The sequence below is a fragment of the Lampetra planeri genome, chromosome 36 (genome assembly GCF_965212315.1).
Source record: "Lampetra planeri chromosome 36, kcLamPlan1.2.h2, whole genome shotgun sequence".
NCBI classification, from domain to species: Eukaryota; Metazoa; Chordata; class Hyperoartia; order Petromyzontiformes; family Petromyzontidae; genus Lampetra; species Lampetra planeri.
In genome coordinates, this window is record NC_136142.1 from 6,692,809 (window position 1) to 6,717,175 (window position 24,367).

Sequence of the window (24,367 nt, forward strand, 5' to 3'; positions counted from 1 at the left end):
AAATGGGAGAGATTTAAATGGGAGAGATAGAAATAGCGCAACATAGCCTGTACGATGAATGGTATAGGTTCTGATTAACGCCACGAACAGAGCCAACGTTCGCCGCCATATGCCTTCTTTACGGTGGCCTCGCGCGTAACGCAAACCGTCACATGCCGACACCGTGCGTAAAAATCCACGTGCGGGATTTTACGAACCTGATATTAAGAGACGCCGAGATCAATATCGGCGCAGAGCCGCGCGCCCCCCCCCCCCCCACTTCCCCAGCGTGCTTGTGAATTCACGGCGCTGCCAATCCATGGATTAAAGTCACCCATTCAAATACCCGGCTTGCGCGAGCGCTGCTCCGGTTTGTCACAGATTAGCGGGAGTCGACCCGAATTACTCTGGCGCAAGAGGGCTTGGGGACGTCATGACAGCGCGCGTGCGTCAATAGACAAAGTTGACAGTCGGACTGTGTAATGGATAGAGTGTTAAATTTTAGGACCGTGGGGCATGTGTGGATCCAGGACTTTTTTTTCCACCGTGAGCGGGAGGGGGAAGCACCATGTGTTTGGGACGATGGCAAAAGAAGGATGAAGGTGGGGAGGGAGGGAGGGAGCAGTGGGGATATAAACAAAAACAGAGGCAAGATGGAGGAGAGTCTCGGAGAAGGGAGTGAGAGAACGAGAGCGTGAGAGGTCAGAGAGAACTACAGGCAGGATGGAGAGATGGAAAGATCGGAGAGGAAGCAGATTAAGAGATGAGATACAAGTGGAGTGTTGAGCATAATAAGGACGGAGAGATTTCAGGAAAGGAGAGGAAATGAGTGCGAGTGTGCGAAGGGAGGGGAGGAGCGGGTGGGATAGAGGGACGGAGAGAGGGAACGGGAGAGGTGGCAGGAGGGAGAGGAGAGAGGCGAGAAGAGAGGGGGAAGGGCAGAGAGGTGCGGGAGGGGAGGAACCCACGTGATATACACATGTCAAACCCTTGTCAATCCGCTGCTGGATTAAGGCCTCCCCCACTCCGTCCAATGGGGCCGGGGGGAATAATCGAGCATGCTTCACCACCCGAACCCACCTCACGGAGAGTGTGAAATCCCCGGGGTTGCTCTTGCTGGGTCGGGCAAGGAAGCTGCCGTCCACGCCACGCGTCATTAGCAGATGTTCCGCCTCGATCCCTGAAATGTTGGGGTGGAACCATCTGTGGTGGCAGCACAGAGCACACGGGGAGGAAGAAAGTGGAACAGGTCAGTACTCTGCAGGCAGCGCATTTGGAGCGGGGGAAAAAAATACAAGAACGAAAATATCTAACTGAACTCTCTCCACATGTTTATTACGATCGAGGTACCTGTGGAACCTCTAACCAAGTCACCCCAGCGGGGTTGATCTCGCCACTGCTGGATCAATGCCTCCCCCCCCCAAGCCATCACTATTCTCTCCTGATAACCCGATGCAATAACCAAACTGCATAGTGCATCTGGACGTGGCTGAATCCACCTTCGTGGAGTAAAAATACCTCTCGGGAGTATCCACTCCCTTGGGGCTGCCACTCTGTCATTTAGTCTCGACCACGAACCCGACTGGCAAAGTTGAAGTATCAGTGGGCGATGAAAAAAAAAAGCCACTGCAGGATATAAATATGGCTTTTCACTTAAATCAGGCTCGCCAAGCTGCGAGCGTTTAAGTTTACAAATACCAGGAAATTGACATGTGGTGAAACACTCCGTACGGGACGACCATCTCTCCTACAACTTGCCAACGACGTTCTGACTCAGGTGAGCTGGCGCTTATGCGGGGTAGGTTTCTTGCGACATGCACGTTTGTAGTTTTATGCTCAAAATGTGTTGCAGCGAGTTTGCCGAGATGGCCCGGGGGGGGGGGGGGCTGTCCAGAGCACACCGAGCTGGCAACATTCAGATCTTGGGTTGAGATCCTGGTTTTCAAATCCGGGTTTTAGCCACCGGTAATTCAACTGGGTTCTCAAGTGAAGCGGGGTGATGATGATGGTCACGACCCAATCTTGATTTGAAGCTTTTGTGACTGCAGGAGTCCATACTCTTTGGTTCTTTAGGTAAAGTCACGTGGGTATAAAATAAAATAAATCACGACGTTTCGGGCGCAACATCAGGTGGGAAAGCTTTCCCACCTTTCCCACCTGATGTGACTTTACCGAAAGAACCAAAGAGTATGGTCACGATCCAGTTTCTAATGACTGCGTAAAACAATCAAAATCAATTTGTCATAGAACAGCTCCGAGGATTTAGTTTGTTGTTCTTCTCCTGCACCTCTAATTAGCATGGTTGGCTACGTGCAGTGCGAAAGAAGTTCAAAGTAATTCTAGATTTGAAGTTTTCGTGACTGCAGGAATCCATACTCTTTGGTTCTTTCGGTAAAGTCACGTAGGTGAAAATAAAATAAAAATGAAAACAACTAAATTAAATCACGACGTTTCGGAGGCAACACAAGCTTCCGTCATCAGGTGGGACAACCACAGCAAAAAGAAGTTCCAAGTAGATACATACATGTTATATATATTTTAGAATGACGTGCGATAACCAATCGTGGCAAGGGATATAAAAGGGCGCTTGGATATAAAGATACCGAGAGGGCACACACTCAAATAAAGAGCAGTCTTGAAATCATGTGGATCACACACGTACACAAAAGATGTACCTTCTTTTGCATTAGCACTTTCTGCATTACCAATCATCTGGTGTGTGCAGTATGCATTGGAGAGCATCAATATCTGAAATCAGAAGACAGGTAAAACATGGAAAGGTGGACCATGGAGGGCCACACAGGCAGTCGAGTTTGGGAAACTTTCCTGAAACTAAACCAAACTACGAGCACATTGTAAATGTGACCACAAAAGCTATCTAATTACTACAGATGATAAAAGTACAGCAGCTTCGGCTATGTCAAGAATGTATTATACAAGTGTCATCATCCCTTTAAACCTCCGAATGTGCGCCATAGTCATGGGGGGCGCACGCAACATTGGGATTTCACACCAGACCTTCTTGGTCATCCCGTGCCCTTATAAATCTCAACGTTCATCCCACAAAGTCCCATCACAAATAGACGCATTTTCTTTGGTGCACAAATTTAAGCAGCTGTACGCAGTATGGACCTGAAAACTCAATTTCCCTGTGCAAGAATGTGGGCAAACCGTGTTTGGTCGACAGGTATGGGATTTTGGAATCCCAGGACTTGGGAGTACTAAGTGTTCACCAACATGGAGGCTGTGATCGTTAAGAATGTTTCTCTCATGAATGCGTTGTTGAAGATCACTCAAGTTTTTTGGTTTTAAAAACACAAGTATTTAAGGAACTTGTTAGCAAAATGTGAACCTTGCCATTCAAATTGCTGTTCAATTATAATTCATTATGGATATTACCTTTATGGACAAGTCCGTACAATTGAAGGCCATAAACAAACATGCTTTCGCACTTACAAACAGGTTTAATTGCCAAATCTGCCCAAAAAAACAAGGCATTTCTTTATAAACAATGCATTCAACATGACGGAGCAGCCCTGCCTGAAAAATATCGAACACATTTTTTCTTTTACAAATTGTTATCGAACAATGCTGCGATTGCAGCAATTCAACTCGTAACACAAACAGAGCCTGATATTTCTTTTTTTCCCCTCTTCATTGAACTCCGGATAAATGTTTTGACAAGTGTATCCTCAACTCACTCCGTTCTACTCGCCCTACCGAGAGGTTAAAATTACACGTTCGCTCGCCCGCCAGCCCGCTTGCTCGCCGTTTATGGGGGGTTTACGATTCAGCTCATTGCACAACGCGGCACCCGACGCCCGCGCAGAACAAACGTGTGATAAATTGTAGGGGCCGAAGAGAAAAAAAATAAGGCTTGGCTTTGTCCCGCCGAGGGCAGGATATGATTAAGCCGATGTGCGTTGGACAAAAAAAACCCCAAACTCAATGGCGGTGTTTGTGTCGGAGACATAACCGGGCGCTCAACCCGGCCCGCTTTGTGTTGTGCAACGTGCTTCCTTCCTCGACATTGTCGGCCCCTCCTGCCCCCACCCACCCAAACGGCAGGCCCCCGCTGAGCGGCGAGCTGTGTGCGCGCGCTCACACTCGCCTCGCTCACAAAGGAGCCTCACCTTATCCTGGCACGGGGGGGGGCCCCCTATCCGACGCGTCACGGTTATTGTTCGGCGAGCTTGTTGCCGCCGTCGCGGATGCCACTGGGCGCTGAATACCCGAGCGAGAAAATATATTATACAAAAAATGAAGCGCGATTCTCGATTAACAGAGGACCCCCTGTAGCGGTTAAATGGATATTGCTTTACATTTTTTATTATAATTTATCCTGGGTATGACTTTACACTGCATATACTAAGAATTCATCAGAATAATATTTCTTGTAGAAAATGTATTTTTAAAAATGTATACAGCATTTGGAGAGAATTTATGATGCTAATTATTCAAGGGAGATTTTCAAACCAACCCAGTCAGTAAGGGTATCCCATAAACAGTGTCAAGGATGCCAAAAGAACACCAACCTTGACTGTCCTTCCCAAGTAAGGGAGGTGAAGAATGAGAAGTGGGATCGGACGGGATGGAGGGAGATTAAGTGATGACCCTGCCACTGGGCAGAAAGCTTGCGATTGTTCATGAATAAGATCAGCCACCAAGGACAAGGAATGGCGAGATGGCAAGTGTAGGGGTGGCTTTACAAAAATGCGCGTTAACCTTGGACCTAGAAACGAAGCTCAATTAGCTATCACTTGCGTGCAGTAAATTGCGTGCAGACAGTTGACTGAACCGCGATTCACCAGTCTACACAGCTCAGTACTCAACAACTTGGCTTCCTATTACAAAACAAAATCTGGCAGCTTCTACGCGATGCCCCTTTCATATTAAAGAAAGTTTAAAAAAATTTATATTTTGTTCATGTTTTTTTTTACATTATCTGGAAAAGCAGGGTTGGGCGTGGAATGCATCTGCGTCCGCTGTGGTCCGACGAGCGGAGATGCTAGGAAGGTGACGACGGATGCTTTTGTGGAGCCCACGCTGCTGTGAATGTGCGTGTTGCGTTGGTACGTGCATCCTGTTGGAGATGGCTGGGTCTCTCTCAGGCCCCCCCCCGCTCCAGCCAGTGGTCACTATCATCGACAAAGAATGTAAAGTTCAAATGCAAACAGGCCTCTTAAGATTCGCAAGGGCACGATAATAATTTGCGTGTGATCAGCAGTGGCTCAGGGTGGAACGATGCATGAGTTATAAATCGATTCATATGCATTTAAATCAGCGGTGTGAGAATTGATCATTTCCAATTTGAACATCTTGTATACAATAGGTTTGTGTAACCTACACTGCCACTACGTTCATCACAACACGAAATAATCCGTTCTGTTATTTAATTAATATGTGACACCTAAACGGGGGGAAGGGGAATTAATTACAGGGATACTGTTGACTACAAAAAACACCCAACCACCATGTGCAGCGAATGGTGGTTTATAACTTAATTTGCCTATTGCGAATCTAAAGTTCACAGTTCCTTGAAACACACAAGGATTCTGGACATGGTCCACACGTCGCTCTGCCATGCACGATGGGGAGCACCGGCTGGCATTGGGTTAGCGAGGTGCTATTCAGCCGACATGGGAGGTAGTGGTTGCGGTGTCATTTTACAGGGCTGTTCACGGGCACGGTGACTTCACGCCGCAAGGACAGCAGGAGCCTCACTTCTTATCCTCGCACTTTGACACCAAGGGGGCACCAACTGACGCCGTTCGGAGCAAACATACGCAACGCAGTTTCGCTCGATAAGCGATAGCCACGCGAGTGAAGACGTCTCCGGCCACTCGGTGGGTTCTGACATTCCCCCCCCTCCCCTCCTTCTCCCGATGTCGAGTCCAAGCAATGCCAAGTGCTCGCATGCTACAGCTGGGCCAAGAATCTTTGGAAGCCGGCATGTTTTCGCTTGCCGATTGCTCCAACAGACGTGAATGCACCTCTGCAAGCTTGATGAGCCAGTGCTTTTTGGGATCCTGGTTGAGAGCCCTCGGGGCAAAGAGTGAAATCTGACTGGCGCTTCCCTGGTCTGGACAGGTTCTCGTGCACAGCTGGTTTTTGAAGGTCTCCACCCAGTCATTTGTGACTGTACATTCGTGATGCAATGACCATACGCACATTGCTTGAACTACCACATATATACAGTAGAGACCAGGTACAAGCACAACCCCTTTGGGAGAAAGTCCAGCTGTGCTTATATTTGGAGTGTGCTTCTATCAGAAGTTGCCCTTCGTCTTCCCCCTCCCAGTGTAGTGTAAACGTGTGTTGCTTATATAAGAACAGTGCTAATCCAAGAACTGTGCTTATTGCCAGCTTTAACTGTACACAACCACTCTCATCTGTGTTTAAATTAAGCGTGTTTTCCAATGCCCATGCACGCTAAGAAATTTATTCTAATTTTACTATCAGTACTCTTGCATTTTTCGTATTATCAGAGGCAATGTGCTAGAAAAAGTGACATTTAATAATTTAATAATACAAATCTAGATGTCATAATTGCTTTATTTTTCCATCAATGAAGTTTCAAACTCCTTTAGTGGTGGATTAATCAGATCTGATCATAATGATGATGATGACTCTACACCTAGCCATCCCTACACAAGGGTCTCCTTCTTCGTAAGCCAAGGCGGGTTTGGTGGCTATTTGCACATTTGCTTGTAATCAGAGGTCGCAACCGGGTACCCGATACCCGTACCCTACCCGATACCCGGCTACCCGTACCCAGCCGGGTACGGGTAGCCGGGTATCGGGTACGGGTAGGCCGTGAGTCACTGGCGAGTAACCGTTTGTCACTCATTTCGGGTAGGGTACAGGTACGGGTAGGGAACGGGTACCCGTACCTGGCCGGGTACGGGTACCCATTTGCGACCCTGGTGCGGCCGGGTAAGGTACGGGTAAGGAATCAAAACCCGTTTGCGACCTCTGGTTTGGTGGCTATTTGCACATTTGCTTGTAATCCACCGGGTGTGGAGGGGCCAAGGGCTCGCGGATCACGCAAAAATGTTGCGATACTCCTTTCCCGCGGGCGTCGAGCACCGGCTCGCCCACGAGAAGGCAGAGCAGCAAGTGGACTCATTGTTGCCATCTGTTTCCATCTGTACAGGGATGGTGGTGCCCTCCCCTCCCCCCCACTTGCACATGTGTGGACTTTCTCCGTGGGCTCCGGTTTAATAAACACCCGTCATTTAATTGGCTGAAAACATATTCAAATTAAAACCGAAAGCAGGACCCTCCTGAAAAAAAGAGTCCTTTTGACGCAGTGTGGTTTTCCAAGATAAGTAAATTATTATTATTGATAAGTAAGAGAGACACTGCTTTTCTCATTATGGTTCCAGCTGGTTTAAATGAAGCTTACACCAAAGGCCATGTGGACAGATCGCTGAAACGACCCCGTAAGCTTTTGGAAAAGACAGGAAGGCGCAGCTATAAGATGATGGATGATGCCTCCGTGGAGCAAATTGAAAGGAGGACATGGTTTTCAGGTCTCCTAAGTTCCCCTTTCCTGCGATGACTTGTTTTTTAAACGTTTTTACTCGTGTACGCGAGTTGTTCTCACTTAAGTTGCAGTAATTTTCTCAATGTTTCTGAATGTTAATGTCATGTTTTTTTATGGTTAAGTTACTGATAATGCCACACATTAATAGGAAGCCATTCTGGACCTGTGCACTTTTAAATCTAAATTGAAAACTAATTTCTTTAGAGCTGTTTTGTGTTTAGTTTATTGTACTTTCCCCCACACATCCAATAAGCACGGTTGGCTTTGTAAAGTGCCAAAAAAGTTCGACATACATTCAGTAAATACATTAATTCATCTCGTCATAAAAAAAACTAAACATTCCTTTATAACACCACGGCCCTGGACATGTGAGAAAAAGAGCTTCATAGCTCATCAGATTCCTCCAATATAAATAAAGATTCTGAATTCGTATTTGTTTTAGCATTACCGTTCACTTACAATGTTAAGTGAAGAATCAGTGTAATCTTCATCCTGGTTTGTGACAATTTGTCAAAATTCTGTGTGGTGAACCCTTCCACCCTTCGTAAAGAAAATAAACAAATAAAATATTATTTAAAAAACATCAAGTGCAAATACTTTTTTTTACTCCAGAAACGAAAATTATTTAAAAACATTGTTTGGTGATACTGCGGTGTTGGCAGTGGTGCGCAGATAACAACAACAAAAAACCTTGCATTTGTCAATAACAACACCGCATTAAAATTAAAAAGAAATAATAGGCGACGTTTCGGGCAGGCACCCTTCTCCATAGCACATAATAACTTCATATCACACGAATAATTTATGTGCTCTGAAAGAGGGTCGTTGCCTGAAACGTCAACCACTCTAACACATTCCTGCGGAGGGAGCTGGTAGGAAAGTTGGGTTGCTCGGTCAATGGCCAGGGTCAACGGCGGCGTGGTGTATTCCGCAAATATGCCCGACTGTGGGGGGGGGCACAAGGCACCACGGGGTGACCAGCCCCTCCCCACCCAGCCCCACCCCTCCCACCCAGCCCCACCCAGCCCCACCCAGCCCCACCCAGCCCCACCCAGCCCCACCCCTCCCACCCAGCCCCATCCTCCCCACCCAGCCCCATCCTCCCCACCCTCCCCACCCAGCCCCACCCTCCCCACCCAGCCCCACCCAGCCCCACCCTCTCCACCCAGCCCCACCCAGCCCCACCCAGCCCCACCCAGCCCCACCCTCCCCACCCAGCCCCACCCTCCCCACCCAGCCCCACCCTCCCCACCCAGCCCCACCCTCCCCACCCAGCCCCACCCTCCCCACCCAGCCCCACCCTCCCCACCCAGCCCCACCCTCCCCACCCAGCCCCACCCAGCTCCACCCTCCCCTCCCCACCCAGCCCCTCCACTCCCCACCCAGCCCCTCCACTCCCCACCCCACCCTCCCCTCCCCACCCTCCCCTCCCCACCCAGCCCCACCCTCCCCACCCAGCCCCTCCTCACCTAGCCCCTCCCTCCCCACCCAGCCCCTCCCTGCACGACGAACACAATAATCCCCTGTGGGCTGGTGTAACCAGGAAGTTCCTACAAGTATATTGCAGTTTAAGGCCACAGCAGTGTTACAGACCGGTGTGTGTCGAGTTTTCTACACACGTAAGATCACTGCAAAGCGCTGCGGCTAGTAACGCATGCGGTATGTTAAACGGGAGCTATTTTTAAAGGCACAATTCAGCTTCGAAAAGGCTCAGAACAATCTCTTGATGCAGCGGAGTACGTTGCGGACATCAATAACAGATCACCGACAGAAGCGAGGGCGAAACTGCAAATGCTGCGACATAAGTGGCGCGGCCCGTCGAGTACCGAACGGCCGAGATCGACTTGGCAAAAATGGGCCGACGACTCCGAATGTTGAGTTGTCGTGAGCGAAGCTCACAGTGAAAGCAGCATCAAAAGTAGCATCCACCACATGGACCCCATGCACGCCACACAGAATCCCTCCGCTTTTTCCGATAGATGTCTCAGCTTGGGCCAACATATTGTCGGTATTTTCCAGTGAATCACAGGATGCACGATAATGCAACAATTCTCACTGAAGCACACTCCAGTAAAAAAAAACAATGAAAGCGTGTGTCATTGGTCATGACGAATCAGAAATGTTGGATTGAAAACAAATTTATTTAGAACTGCTTTTGGTGTTTCGTCCTTACTTCTTCCCCACACCGCAAGTTTAACACGCTTGGCTATGTACGGTGCGAATAATTTCAACATGCTTAACGTACGTTCCTGTTGACTGAAAAGTAAGAGTTATACGTAATGTCAAATTAAGAGACTTGACAATACGTGATCAACTGCAGCACCAGTCACCGTGGGGTTTCCACACTCCGATGTTTGGGAAACAACTCGGCTTTATTCGAAACAGAATGTAAATGTACGGGTTGAGTAACTTACCGCTTTACAGCATTAAATACTTTCTCTTGAATGGCTATTGCTCACGTCACGTGCTGAAAATTACACGTTATTTTTACAGGAGCGTTCCCAATTATAACTTTGTGATGGGATGGAATCCGTCACGTGTAGCCGATTTGACTCAAAACCTATTCAACGTCTCCATAATGCATTAATGCTAATAAATATAAGGGACGTATATTATTTTGACCATGTTCGCGAATGAGAATATTTTTGTTGCAAGAACACTTTTAACCGTCGTATCGATTTACCCGAAGCTCTTTAATTATGATGGGCACTTATTAAAATAAAAAAAGGTGAATTGGAAAACCCGATCAGTGTAGAGCACTTGCTTCCTCATTCGCGTCAAAGAATATGGGACTAGCATTCACACGACACTCCTGCAGAAAATTACAAACCCAACGCATTAAAATGCTACCTTTTCCGTTAAAAGCAGAGGTCGCAACCGGGTACCTGATACCCGTACCCCTACCCGATACCCGGCTTCCCGTACCCGGCCAGGTATGGGTACGGGTACCCGTTTGCGACCCTGGTGCGGCCGGGTACGCGTAGGCCGTGAGTCACTGGTGAGTAACGGGTAGGGAACGGGTACCCGTACCCGGCCGGGTACGGGTAAGGAATCAAAACCCGTTTGCGACCTCTGGTTAAAAGGCAGCGCTAGTTCAGAAATGTGTTGGAATTTCCCAGCCCCCCTCGCCCAAAAATACACTTTTTAAGCCGTTTCTCTTCTAAACATTATTATTTTAAGTACAGCGTGTGCACATTAAGTACAGCTTGCGATCGCCTAATTCAGACGCGGAATAAAATAAATGGCAAGCAACTAAACATAGCTCGTGACGTCAGCGGCTGGTGGGAAGTTGTTCCATCGAGGTATCATAGTCCCCGAATTAGTATTTTCCGGAGGGTTGCGCAAAAGCTTCAGAGATCAGGGGAGATACGAATGCAACTCTCGCCCGGCGATCCGTTATTAACCTTTTCACCCGCAAAATTGTTTTAGCTATACTGTGTCTGCCTGTGTGAATGAAAAAAAACTTTCCCATCTAAAAATTCTGAAAAAAACATAGTTAAGTCCAACTTTAATCCAAGGCAAAGCTGGATGATGATAGATTACAGGAATTATTCATATTGAAACAATTTTAGGGGTCGATTTTTTTTAAGGCTAAAAAGTAGTTGACAGAAACTCAGTGGCTAACAATCGCAAGCAAAATATTAAAGGTATTAAACATGTCTTGTTGCAGGCATTATAGCCAGCATTCAATGAGCCACAAATACTTTTACGACATGAGGGTTCTACAACAGATACATTGAGTAACACAAAAGACAAACTTAAGGATCCTAACGAGACGAGGTTTCCATATCGGAAGGAGGTGCCAGACCCTCTGTGATCGTCACGCACCCTCTAATGAGCCAAGAGTTCTAGATAGTATGGAGTTGGCCGACTTTCTATGATCCCAATGCTTTCTAAAGAGACAGGAATGACTTCACTGAATAACGTAACTACGTATGATGTGGCCGATGGTTTCCGAAAAGATTCTAACCACCAACTGTATCCTTGACTAGAAAAATAAGAAAGAAAGAAAGACATTTTCAGAGGACTTCACTTGATTGCTATCACGATCGAAGTGGCCCTGCACCAGTTCAGATATCACTCGTCACTGTTGGCCATGGCCAGTAATTGAAATTATGTCGCCAGGTCCATAAAGCGCAGTGCGTAAACAACTGTGCCACCGCAACCTTAACTCGGCACCGACCGGTGTGGTGAAGTATGGTCAAAACCCCATGACTGCAGCGGTGTGGGGGGGGGGGCTTCAGCAGTCGATTGATGAAGGGCTGCAACTTAGCATTCAATTAATAACCAATCGAGATCTTAACAATTTCTCCCAGCTTTATATTCTTTCTCATCATTATTAAATTCCCCACTGATATAAAAAAGTTGCCGAAAAATGTTTGAATGCAATTTGCAAGATCCACGAATCAATTAAATTGTATATGGCGTGTTCTATGCATAAACATGCCTCTCACGCGATCGACAGGGTCTTTTTTCCGCTAAACATTTCGCTAAACATGCGACGGCAGCCCAAGAGCAGAATTGGGATTTTTCACGCAGAAAGAGGTCTTGCGGAATCACCACGACCCATACAATACCGATCATGACAAGGTTTGGGCCGTTTCATGTCACAAGAAAATACACGCTTAAAAAAAAAGCAAGGATTGTTAAGAGTTTAATCAATTTTGTATACAAACAGCTTCAACTACGCCCATCGCTAAAGGCTCGAGCGAATAATTTTGGTCAATTACTGTAATGGTCAACTTAAAAAAAAGGGAATTTTCTTTTTTGGTGATGATTGGAGTTTAAGGGACTCATTTCGTCAGTTGGCAGAAAGGGCAGTGTGCTAATACTTTACAGCACTACTCTATCTTCAAGGCTGCCTGCCAATGCTGCAGTGCTTTGGTGGAAATGGGGTATTCTGTCAACTTTATCATGGCATGCCCGAGCGATGACAAAGACGTCAACAGAGGGGCCGGTTGCCAAAGAGGAACGTAGCGATTAAATGAGACATTCATTAAAATCTTTCTTACATATCTGGTAAATGAAGTGTGCGTGCAAGAATCGATTGTGCAGGGTATCCATAAAAACGTATCATCCATCATTAAATAATTATAAAATAAAAACCAGTTTAGAGCTTGATCGATAAAACTATACACACTAACACACTTGCAAACATGGTCGAGGGAAGTTTTTTTTCGTATTAGGATCATCCTTCTAAAGCTTTAGATGCCTGCGATGGCATTGGTGACGCACACACACACCATATCAATATTTAACAGCCGCGCAGGTGTTTGGTAACATCCTGTGTATGCATGTCTTGAATGTTTCTGTTACTTGGCATTGAAGCTGACTTAGAGCTTTTTGGGGTTTTTTTTCCAGCACAGACTACTTTACTTCACAACCCCATCCCTGACATTCATACCAATGACAATTCATTGAATTACAGGAGCAGGTGAGATTGTTACATCTCCATGACTGAAACGACCATCAAACCCTATGTTTGTCAAACACACCATTTTAACTTTTGATCCGAGTGTAATAGCCCATTAACAGAACACTCAAAATTGGCTGCAAAATCCATTATCCTATTAAGGTATCGAACCTACAAGCCTGTCACTAAGAATGGTGCAAAACCCACTATCCTATCACTAATACAGGATATATAGAGAATATTTATCCAACTGGGTTTTGGACTCCACCATTCTATGTTTGTGGAGCCAGCAACACTTTTTATGTGGCCACTTTGCTAATTAATACCTGCCAAATAATATAATTCTTCGTCAAGTTAATTCAGACTCATCAGATGTACTTTTGTCTCCAAACTACATCAAAGTAATATAGTTTTTTGGGTTACATTGCGTTAATATAAATATGTCGTTAAACCTGCCACCACCCAACACAGCCAACTAGTAAGGTTTGTCACGTAAACAGAACATGCCATTCGTTACTAGTACAGCACACGGGTTGTGTGTTGGAGAGCAAATCCACAACATTTGCAATCCGAGTATGACGTTTCGCCAGTAATTACAACTAGCATCATCAGCGGACAGCCAGATTTGTGGATAAACCTTCCTATTTAATTCCTTAAATAGAGGGATAGGTATTCAATCACAGTAGTTAGATTTACATTAAATCCTAGATTACCATGTTGTACAATAATGTAATGTATTCTTCAGCAGACATGGAAACCTATTGCCCTAAATAATACCCCACTTGGCCATAGGGTTTGTTTGACCTAACCCAAGCAGACTGGCCACAGCGGGTTGATGGAGAGCTCAAGGCAAATTCAGAACATCATTCAAGTCACCGACATTAGTCATAGCCGGGAACTGGACTCGGGTCATCGCATTCGGAGCACAATGCACGCAGCAATGCGCCCGGCACTCCGCCAAATTAAGTTCTTACTTAAAAATTGTCATATTCTTGAGAGCAAAACACTGCGCATTGAAAAAAAACCTAGGCAGCCGAAGGGGGCTGGCTCGAGTCGTTGAACGCGTAACTGATGGCAATCACAACATGTTGAGCTTATCCACCTTTGACTGCTTGAGGGATTGGTTGCCGCTCATGAAGCGTACAGGGAACAATGTCCATCAGAGTGAATTCAAACATTTTTCTACACGACTACAAACTACGGGTAATAGTCATCATCGGTTAAAATTCACTGACAATATTTGCATCACATTATTGAAGTTTTTACATTAGTATATGTTGTACTTAATGGGTTTTTGCGACTCCTTCCAGCAGCAATAGGCCACTACATCCACGACAATTGTAAAAAGTCAATGAATCGCTATTTGAATCAAATCGATAACCGAGATCATTACAATTGCTCAAATGTCAAGCAGACTAATGTTTACACCACTCCTGCCAACAACGACTACCAGCAAACATGGAACATTGGGCCAACTTTGATCAAAACGTTCAAACCACATGCCAAAGCAAGTCGAACGCTGCATGTTTACTGCTATAAAAAAAAAACAGAACTATGCGATTAAGATTAGTGGTTGTATGTTTCCTTGAAACTAGTACCAATACCTTGGAAAAAGCAGCACAACCGTTTATAAATAGTGATACCTCAATATACGAAGTAGATGTGTTCCTGGAGCTTCGTCAGTATGTTGAGACTTCGTATATTGAATAACTTATAACATTAGTACTCGGAGGATGTGTTCCCAGCCTTCGTAACTCACGCTATAAACACTTCATAACTTGCTATTCATATTGTAAACAAACACAATTCATGTTGAAAATATGATATTTTCTACTGTACAGTATTAGAATAAAAAAACTGACGAATAAAAGAAACGGTAAAGAAACGTTATTTTATTCTTATGTATATAGCACTGTAGAGCAATTAATTTGTTTATAAATGGCGGTGCATTTATTCATTATTTTACTTAATTTTTAGTTTTCTGCGTAAAATAATGATGACAAATCCAAAGTTCGTTATATACCAAATCTTTCGATTATCGATTATATGCATATCGAGGTATTACGACTGCGCAGTGCAATGTATTTTCATCACAACGTTTACATAACCGCCATCTCTCCCAGGAACTCATTTCTGAAGAGTCCTCTGGCTCAAAAATATACAGAAGCATGTGGCTGCGCAAGTAGATCAGCCCACAGAATGTGTGCAATGCCGAAGCTTTACTTAAAGACAGGTAAAGCTCACAGCAGTCAAGCTACTTGCAGAGCTAAAATCTCAGCTCAATTCCAGGGTTCTCATCATCGTAGTCGTCGTCAATACATAAATGGCCTTTATTACCAAGGAAAGCCTGACCTTTGTCTCAATCCTTTTTCAGGAGGGTCCTCCTGCATCGGGTGTTTGGCCAATACCATTGAACAGAATCAAAATCTAAATATTTATACTGGAGGAATCCGATCAGCTATAAAGCTCTTTTGCCACAGATGTCCAGTAGGGGCACGGAGTAATAACGTTATAACAACAAAACACGACAGCAGTGCAAAGTACAAGAAAGGTAAACAACTCACCCAAAAAACATAAAACTAAACCTTTCCCATCCTACCAGGAAAATCCCACTGAGGCATTAACTTAATATACAGACGCGAGCTGGCCACAAATGACAACTCAACCAAGTGGCTTATCACGTGGAAATTGATAGCAGATAAATAATCATCTAAATGCGTGTCTCTAAATCTGGAGGGAAACCCCGTTGGGTTTGTGGGAGTAAACCTGAATACCTGGACAAAACCCACCAAGCATAAAAGGGGGATGCACACACACCTCCACACAGATGGATTCATAAATGCATTGCTGGACTGCAAGCTTGGGTAGCTCACATCGACGGCAACCTGGCGCAGCGAAAAAGTCTACTTAAAGATAAAAAAAATATGGTATGCAATTATATTTACAACTCAAGTATGCAATTATATTTACAACTCAACAAAGGTCACTACAATGGTCTTGATAACGGATGTACGGTATTGCAAGAGCCAAAACAGCGTGTGATCACGTGCTCAAACTGTGGACATGTTTGCGAGTTTATATTGCGCAGTCACGCGGCCAATTCCGTCAGTGTTGTCTTTTACAACGCGTGGTGAGAAGGGGGGGAAATAAAATCTACGTAAATGAACACGTGGGTCTGTGGGGGTAATACCAGGTCAGAGCACCGAGCTGTCATCACCACCGAGCTCGTTGAATTCAAAACCAGGCAGCCACCCATGAATAAACCGGGTTTCCAAGAGCAGTAAGTCTATGGTCTCGGTCCGGTGACAATTGATTGAACTAAAAAAAATTTGGTTTCCCCCCCCCCCCCTACTTAATCTGGATTTTTGAGCAAAAGATTTTTTCTCGCAAATGTTTTAACTTTCATTGACATGCAGCAAAACACTATTTGCGGGGCATTTAAACGATACGCCACGAGTGTGTCCAGAGAGGGCTATTGAAGTGATATCATCTCTTCAGGGGCCATTCTCTTGACACAGGGTGGTGCACTATTAGCTGTGGCAATTCAAAGTGAGAATTGGGACTGTCTAATGTTGATGACAACACAATCGGAATTGATCTATCTTAATAGATACAGAAAACACAAGGGCAAGTTGATGATGCAACACATTTTCATTGCTACACGAATTCATACTCTTTGGTTTTTTCGGTAAAGTCCCGTAGGTAAAGAAAATAAATTAAATCACGACGTTTCAGAAGCAACACAAGCAACCGTCATCAGGTGTTGACTGCTCCGGCAAAGTTACTGAGGCGTGTGAAGAATTCATGTTGAAAGTTTGATTATAAATAAATGGTTGACATAGCCGCAGGTGTCAATTATGTACCCACACATACATATTGTCCTATGTACGATTTAAATGCTTTGGTTTAGGTCATCAGTGTACATTATCTATCAACTGCTGTATTAAGCCACCCCCTCACCAAACATTGTAGTCATCCCTCGTGGTCCTGCGTTGCCAAAATCCATCTCCGCTCCTGCGTGCGAGCTGATACAGCTGCTCCATCTTTGCGTTTCCCCTCCCATTCCATGACCAGTCTCGTCCATTCGTTATCGTCCTAGACATGCCCACCACTTCACTTTTTTTTTAACAGTCAAAAACGATGTCTCGAAATTGCATTTGTTTTCTGACGAATGTATTCCTCTTTCTCTCTCAGGGTAATTTCCAAAATGCATACTTCACGCATCTTTGTGTACGTCTCAGCTTTTGTTCCATGTTCCGTATCAGTCCATGTTTCCGATCTGTATGGACCCCATTCCCCTTTAAAACCAATTTGCTGTGTAACTCAGGAGGTTTGTAATACAAGCTACATAAAGGACAATTATTCTTACAATACAGTACTTTCAAATATTTACCCAGAAAAGCCTGACTGAATTTAAAGAATATATTTTAAAGGGTCTGGTTTGTAGTTATGTTTGGCCAAATACTATTAAATAATTTTAGTTTTTCGCATGTGGGAGGAAACTAGAGCGCCCTGATAAAACCCATACATGGGGAAACAACTTCATCTCCACTGTACAGAAAGTCTGTTAGAATCTACTTTCTGTACTGCCTCTCAAAGGCGCACATTCACTGCATTTCAAGCGTTAAGCATCTCATATTAAGAACAGGACTCGCATCACCGTGTGGTCCATTCATCCTGACCCTTCCGATGTTTTCCTATTTTATACTCTTATGGCTTTCTTACCCGTGAGAGTTTCACCAAGCCTCGTGACTTTTTCGGCAGGCTCCTGCCAATAGTAACCCCCTGCCAGTACGGAGCGATGGTGGGATTATAAATTCAAATTCAACAATTTGCGGTGTAATTTTTACAATTTGACAACTTTGCACAATGACGGCGGCACACAATGGCCTACCCTTGCAAATCACGTCACGGGATCTTTAACGGTCCAATGTGAAGCAGACAGCGTGTATTTTGTGGTTAATAACACCCATGGTATGAACCAGGACGGCCAATGGGAATCCGACGCATGAACCTATACAAAAAGTAGTGAACGCGCTGCGATGAGGCAATGTAACCACCCAAATTAAGCGATTGAAAGTGCGGATTGCCACTTGTACCATGTCCAAGTGTGTCGTAAATCACAAGTTTTCATTTTAAGACTTATAATTGTGGATACAACATCCGTACACAATTGCATACTGTTGGTTGGGAAATACGTCATAGGATCTCTTTAATGTCTGCTTTAAAAAAAATCCATAAATGGCCATTTAACACCACCCTGAATCATGAGAATTAATAAAATACTGTGTAACAATACCGTAAACAAGTAAGTTATCTTTCGAACGAGGGACTAACTCTTCAACCGATGCAACGTGCTTCAGAAGTGCTATGAGGTCAATGATGAATTGCAAAATACTGCATTGTAATAATTGTCCCAACTCAATCGTGGCTTTTAAGGTCAAACATTGCACATCTGGATCTTTCCGAGCCAGTGCTGTACAGACCACATTCCTATGTTGGATATCAGTATAGCATTAATCATACTCTTGAATGTAGACAAATGCTTCCGGCCAAACATCCCAAGGAGGACCCTCCTGGCAATGAACCTTGAGATTCAGTGAACTGCTCTAAATACGATACTGTGGTGTTACTACTCTATTAGACAAGTAAAACTGTAGTAAAATACATACCCCTAATAAAAAATTGGACACTTTTGTTTGTATGTATGTTGAACTTCTTTCGCACCGTATGTAGCCAACCGTGCTAATCACAGGTGTGGGGGAAGGACAATAAATTAACACAAAAAAGCAGTACTAAAGAATAGAGTTTTCAATCTAAATTTAAAAGTGCATAGCTCCAGTGGCTTCCTAATATCGGAAGGAGGAGAATTCCAGACGGCCGCAGAAGCGCATCTGAAATCGTGAGATGCAGTGGCCATCTTAGTTTAGGTATTACAATACCTAAACTTAACACAAAAATGCAATGAAGGATATTTGCTCTCCATATTAAATGTTGTATGTACATCGCCAATTAGCAATATTGTACCACACTTTATCGACTGTATAATTTGTATAGCTCAGTACCGAAACACCGCACGTGATCTATACTCTCGTGCGTAGCATGTTAAGTGTGTGACCACGACGGCAGCGTGAAATCACGGTCTTAACCACCACATTGTTTCACGCTGTTTTCAAAGTGAAGTAATGGACAACTCCAAATGACGATTTTCTTCACGAGCTGTGAGCACCAGTGATCAACATTTTTGGGAGGCACCGCGAGATGTCATTGCGTGCCATTTCGAACCACATTTTTCTAATGGTGGATACCGAGATTTGCCTTTCGTACACAACTACAGTAGACCTGGAAAAACAATGTACATGTAGCGTGCCTTTCTGGTCATGGGGGTTATTTGATTATATGTGTGGGTTGCTGAAAGCGGGGAGAATAAAATGTGGGAACATAGAAGTATAGTGCAACAATGGAAATTGCTGCAATGCCCTCTGCTGCTCACCACGTAGCCTCGCAGCAGCCTATGACAATCCGTTCTACCTGGGGGTGGCCCATCCAAGCATCATTCGGGCTCATACCTTTACAGCTTTTTGTTTTGCGTGAACCATAACGACATATGACAAAAGTTATCTACATTTTTAGTCAATTGATAACCACCATGTTCTAATGCGCCCAATGTCATCAGATTGCAAAATCTAAGCAGAGTTAGTGTAAGACAAAGCACTTAGTTTGTAGTCTACTACAAAAAGGTGTCGATCATCTCACGTATAACCTTAACTTTAAAAAAAACTGAACAAAAATGTTCACCATTCTAATCTCATCTCATGTTTTATAAATGTCGAAACCTGTCCCATTACTCTGTTTTAAATTAACTTAAATTAGAAAAAAGAGTAAAGATAGAAATTTGAAGTCATTTACACTTAAATATACAATTACAGTGCATTACTGTGTAGCCTTTATACCACGCCCTACAGGAAAACTTAGAATGCACAGGAATTTCTGAAAGCCCTTTTCCGCATATTGTGAACACTTTGTCAATCATGCCCTTTGCTGGATGAAGGCCTCCCCATGCTGCGTTTGTCACGTCGACTGTTTGACCACAGTTGACCACACTGGTCAGTGTGAGTTTGTGAAGATGTGTGGCACCAGGACTAGTTCGGATATTAGTCACCAGCGATGTCAGTAAAAGGGGAACCAAATTCAGGTCCCAAGGGGTTCACTAAGAAACGCACTAACCACTGCACCACCTTCTTGGTTCTTTCGGTAAAGTCACGTAGAAGGAAAATAATAAAAATAAAACATAATAAAATAATTCTCACGACGTTTCGGCCACAACGCAAGCAGCCGTCTTCAGGTGGAGAACAGGTCTGTCAAATAGACAGAGTCATTTGAATTGATCCATTTTAACGGCTTCATTATTTTCCTTGAGTAAAACCAAGCGAGGGTCCAGTGACATCTTGCTCGCAAAAGGGATCCGAGATGAATGCAGAGGTCGGAGTACTTCGTATAATCGCTACAAATACAACTGGCATTCATGCAAAATAGTACACCGCATTGGAAATAAAGTGTAATACTATTTTATTTAAATGTCATCATTTTGTTGTAAGTGCAACATAACTGACCAAAACAGCATTAAGCATTCTAACGTTCCCAGATAAAACATTACGCGTGCAAAAAATTGCGCGTTTCAATGCAGTGTAAAGCACAACTCCATAAATCCGCGCATTCCTGAAATTCGCGGATTACCCTCGGTTCGCTCATCCTCCGGAGCTCAGCTAATTCCTCCTGTTTACCGCGAAATACGGCGTCGAATATACATTAAACATATATAGCGGACAGACCTACAGTACACGGTGTCGCAGATGACAGCATCCGAGAAATGCCACTCTCCCCCTATATCCAGGCAGATGAATGGAGTTCTGAAGCATGTAAATGTGTGCTGTCAAACCCACTTCTGGATGAGGGCCTTACTACCACCGTGCGGTTCGCGGAGCTTATTATACCATACTTCACCACGCTAGTTGGCGCGGGTTTGTCAAGGTAATGACGTGAGAGCTAACAAGTACGTTACAACAATGTATTTTGTGGCACGGGCCTTTGATGTTAACCGCGTTGCCACGCATTCTATCACGAGCAGCTGTGCATGTTGGTCACCCAGCCACGCAACATCGGGGTTAAAGCATGTTTTAGTACATGCAATTCAACTTAACTAAGCTCGAGTATGTATGTAGAGAGGAAGTGCAAAGGTTGCCCATCTTACCATTTTCAAAAAACATTGCTTGTGAATATCCCATGCATGCTTTCCATTTGTGAAGGCAAATGCCATTATGGTGTGATATATTTAAAACAAAACCCAAAACACACGTATACAAATGAAAACCAATTTTTTTTTCTCTAATGTCGTGTTGTATACGCTGTCCAGGGAAACGGAGGATGACGTTAATTATAATAATAGTAAAAAGCAGCATTTGGATTTGAAAATGGTCCTTGTTGCATAGATTGCGTAATTGTAAATGGTGCTAAGTCCAGTTATCTTTTACCAAATCACACTACACTTTTAAACAAGTACATCAGCTGAAAAAAACACGACTAATTCCACCACAGAACACATCTGCTGTCTATAACGGGACCCAACGGGCTAACATTTAGTGAAATTGTATCTTGTGTTAATTTGCTAACCGCTCTAAAATATAAAATGTTGTTTAAAACCCAAAACTTGACGACACATTTTAAGTGACTTTAATCCCAACCAAAGGGCACACTCTGTCGCATAACTTCGGACACCTAACGGTATGTCTATTGTAAGAGATATTAAAGGTTTAAACACTGCAGCATATTGTTGCAACAAACACAAGATGTATAAATGGCATGTTTTTTTGTTTGTAAGAGACTAAAGTTGTTCGCATAGCGCGACCACCCTTCGCCGCCCGCCTCAACGGGGCGAGGAAGCCCTCAGCCCCGTGCCAAAATCTAGGCAAGACCGAGGCGCCCCAACAGCAACTAGGCCCAACCTCGGGCATTCATTAACGACGCCAACGGAGTTTTTTGTTGTTGTAATATATAACATCACACAGCCCATTCCATCTCGATCGTTTACGTTGCATATGCAATAAAAAGCGTAGTGTTACAGCGATGTTACCGTGAGACACGAGAATGGGGGAAAGAGGCCTTCATCCAGCAGTGGATCGAACATGACCGACGATGAAAATGATGGCTTTGAGAAAGACCGATTGGTTCGGCCGCCCCTTACAGCAGTGGACTTGAACCACCACGACCCCGATGAGGGAACATTTCGATGAGACACGGGCGTGGGGACAAGGCTTCATCCAGCAGTGGATTGGCGATGGCTGATGATGATAATGACGATGATGACGGAGCACGCACTAGGCTTGGATGGATGTTAAGAGTTTCAACTCCATCCCTCTCCTCCTCCTCCTCACCTTCTCGAAGTCATGTCTCGGGGCAGAGATGTCTCCTTCTCTCCTCTCTCTCTCTCCGTCCGTGTATTTGTTTTATTAACGTCCCCTCAGCTCGTTCTGCCGTGGCCCCTTCACCGCCGCCACCACCACCGGCTTGCCGCTTCTGCCGCTGCTGATAAATGTGCGTGGCCGCCGTTGGGTGGCGAGGCGCGAGGAGTGGTGGGAAAGTGGTGGCGGTGGTTGGTGCTGGTTGTGGTCACTGCCACTTGCACCGCTGCTCTACTTCTCTCTCGACTCGCACCCCCCCAACCCCCTCCACCACCCCCCACCCCTCACCCACCACCACCACCCCCACCCCCCACAACCACCCCCCACAACCACCCCCCACCAACACCAACCACCCCCCACCACCACCCCCACCCCCCACCAACACCAACCACCCCCCACCACCACCAAGCTTGAATAATGACCGCGGTGAACACCACCACCCGACGCTTACCATGTTAGAGAGTTTTTTTGGGGACCTGCACGCTGAGAGCTACTGCGAGGTTGTTGCCAGATCAGATGGGGGGTTTTTTTGGTTGTGTTTTTTTTTCAAACTTAATTTGGAGCTTTCGTGACTGCAGGAATTATTCTTTGGTTCTTTCGGTACATATCAACAGAGGAATTTAGCATATTTATGTAAAATGCAGATATGGGATTAGTCACTACTTGTAGAATGTGTAGGTAGTGGGGGGGGGGGTCTCAAAGTCATATTATGCTCGTTTATTATGTAGGATTAGCAGTCATAAAGGGAGGAAGTAGGATTATCAGTAATAAAGGGAGGGAATTTTTTTTTATTGTAAGGAGCTGCAGCAGCCAAACCACCACGTAAAAAAAACAAAAAATATATATACTACATCTGCGGTACTAAACTCTACTCACCTGGTATCGACAATCAAGGGTATTTCCCTGTCCCAAGACGACCTGCTTGTCAGTTTTGATGTGGTTTCCTTATTCACCAAAGTTTCTGTACCTGACACCATCGCAATCATTGAAGACTTGGTTCATCAAGGACTGAATACTGAGGTACCCTCCCTGGTGATACACTAGTTAACCAATACATGCTTCACCTGGAATGGAACTTTCTACAAACTAATTCAGGGCACCCCAATGGGCTCCCTCCTATCTCCGGTTGTAGCCAATGTTTTCATGGATAAATTTTAGACTAACGCCATCCAGACTGCCACTCTACGCCCGACCTTATGGAAGAGGTACGTGGATGACACTTTTGTCATTTGGCCACATGGCCGGCCTGCTCTAGACCAATTCCTCGACCACATCAATTCCATACACCCAGCCATCAGATTCACCAAGGAAGTCGAAAAAGATGGCAAGCAACCCTTTTTGGATGTCCTAATTAAAAGAAGACCTGATGGTTCAATGAGCCACTCTGTCTACAGGAAAGCTACCCATACGGATGCTTACCTAAAACCAGATTCCCACCACCATCCATTCCAGAAGAATTCCCTCATCAAGACTCTACACCATAGAGCCCAATGCATCTCCAACCAGGAACACATTGCCAGTGAACTCAAGCACGTACGCCAAGCTCTCAAGGCTAATGGTTACTCCGACTACACAATTCGCAAAGCCATCACTCCAACCATCAAGAAGGATCCTCACGAGGAGCCATTCAAAACCATCACCTTACCCTACATTGCGGAGGTCACAAAAAAGATCTCCAAAATCCTGAATAAACACAAGATCCAGGTCCGATTCAACACAGTACATAAAATCCGTGATCTGGTCCCGTCTATAAAAGACGTGGTTCCAGACATACAGTACCCTGGCGTCTACAAACTAAGTTGCCTCTGTGGTAGCAGTTACATTGGAGAAACCAAACGACATGTCTCAGACCGCATCCGTGAACATAAAGCAGACCTGAAACACGGTAGGATGAACACCTCAGCCGTGGCAGATCACTGTTATAATTCAGTGGGCTCACATGACATTGACTTCTCCAAGACAGAGGTT

The 24,367-nt window shown here is 44.9% G+C and overlaps 1 protein-coding gene across 2 annotated transcripts in view; it reads right to left on the reverse strand.

The window, feature by feature from the left end:
* LOC144730743 (tyrosine-protein phosphatase non-receptor type 11-like) overlaps positions 1-22,628 on the reverse strand; it is a 61,236-nt gene extending 38,608 nt beyond the window's left edge. For both annotated transcript variants that reach the window (XM_078611465.1, XM_078611463.1), the window contains exons 1-2: positions 22,373-22,628; positions 1,060-1,182 (exon numbers count right to left, since the gene is read on the reverse strand). In XM_078611465.1, coding sequence (XP_078467591.1) covers positions 1,060-1,182; positions 22,373-22,386 — 137 coding nt within the window. In that variant the 5' untranslated portion in view covers positions 22,387-22,628. The remainder of the gene's footprint in view (positions 1-1,059; positions 1,183-22,372) is intronic.
* Positions 22,629-24,367: the final 1,739 nt, after the last annotated feature.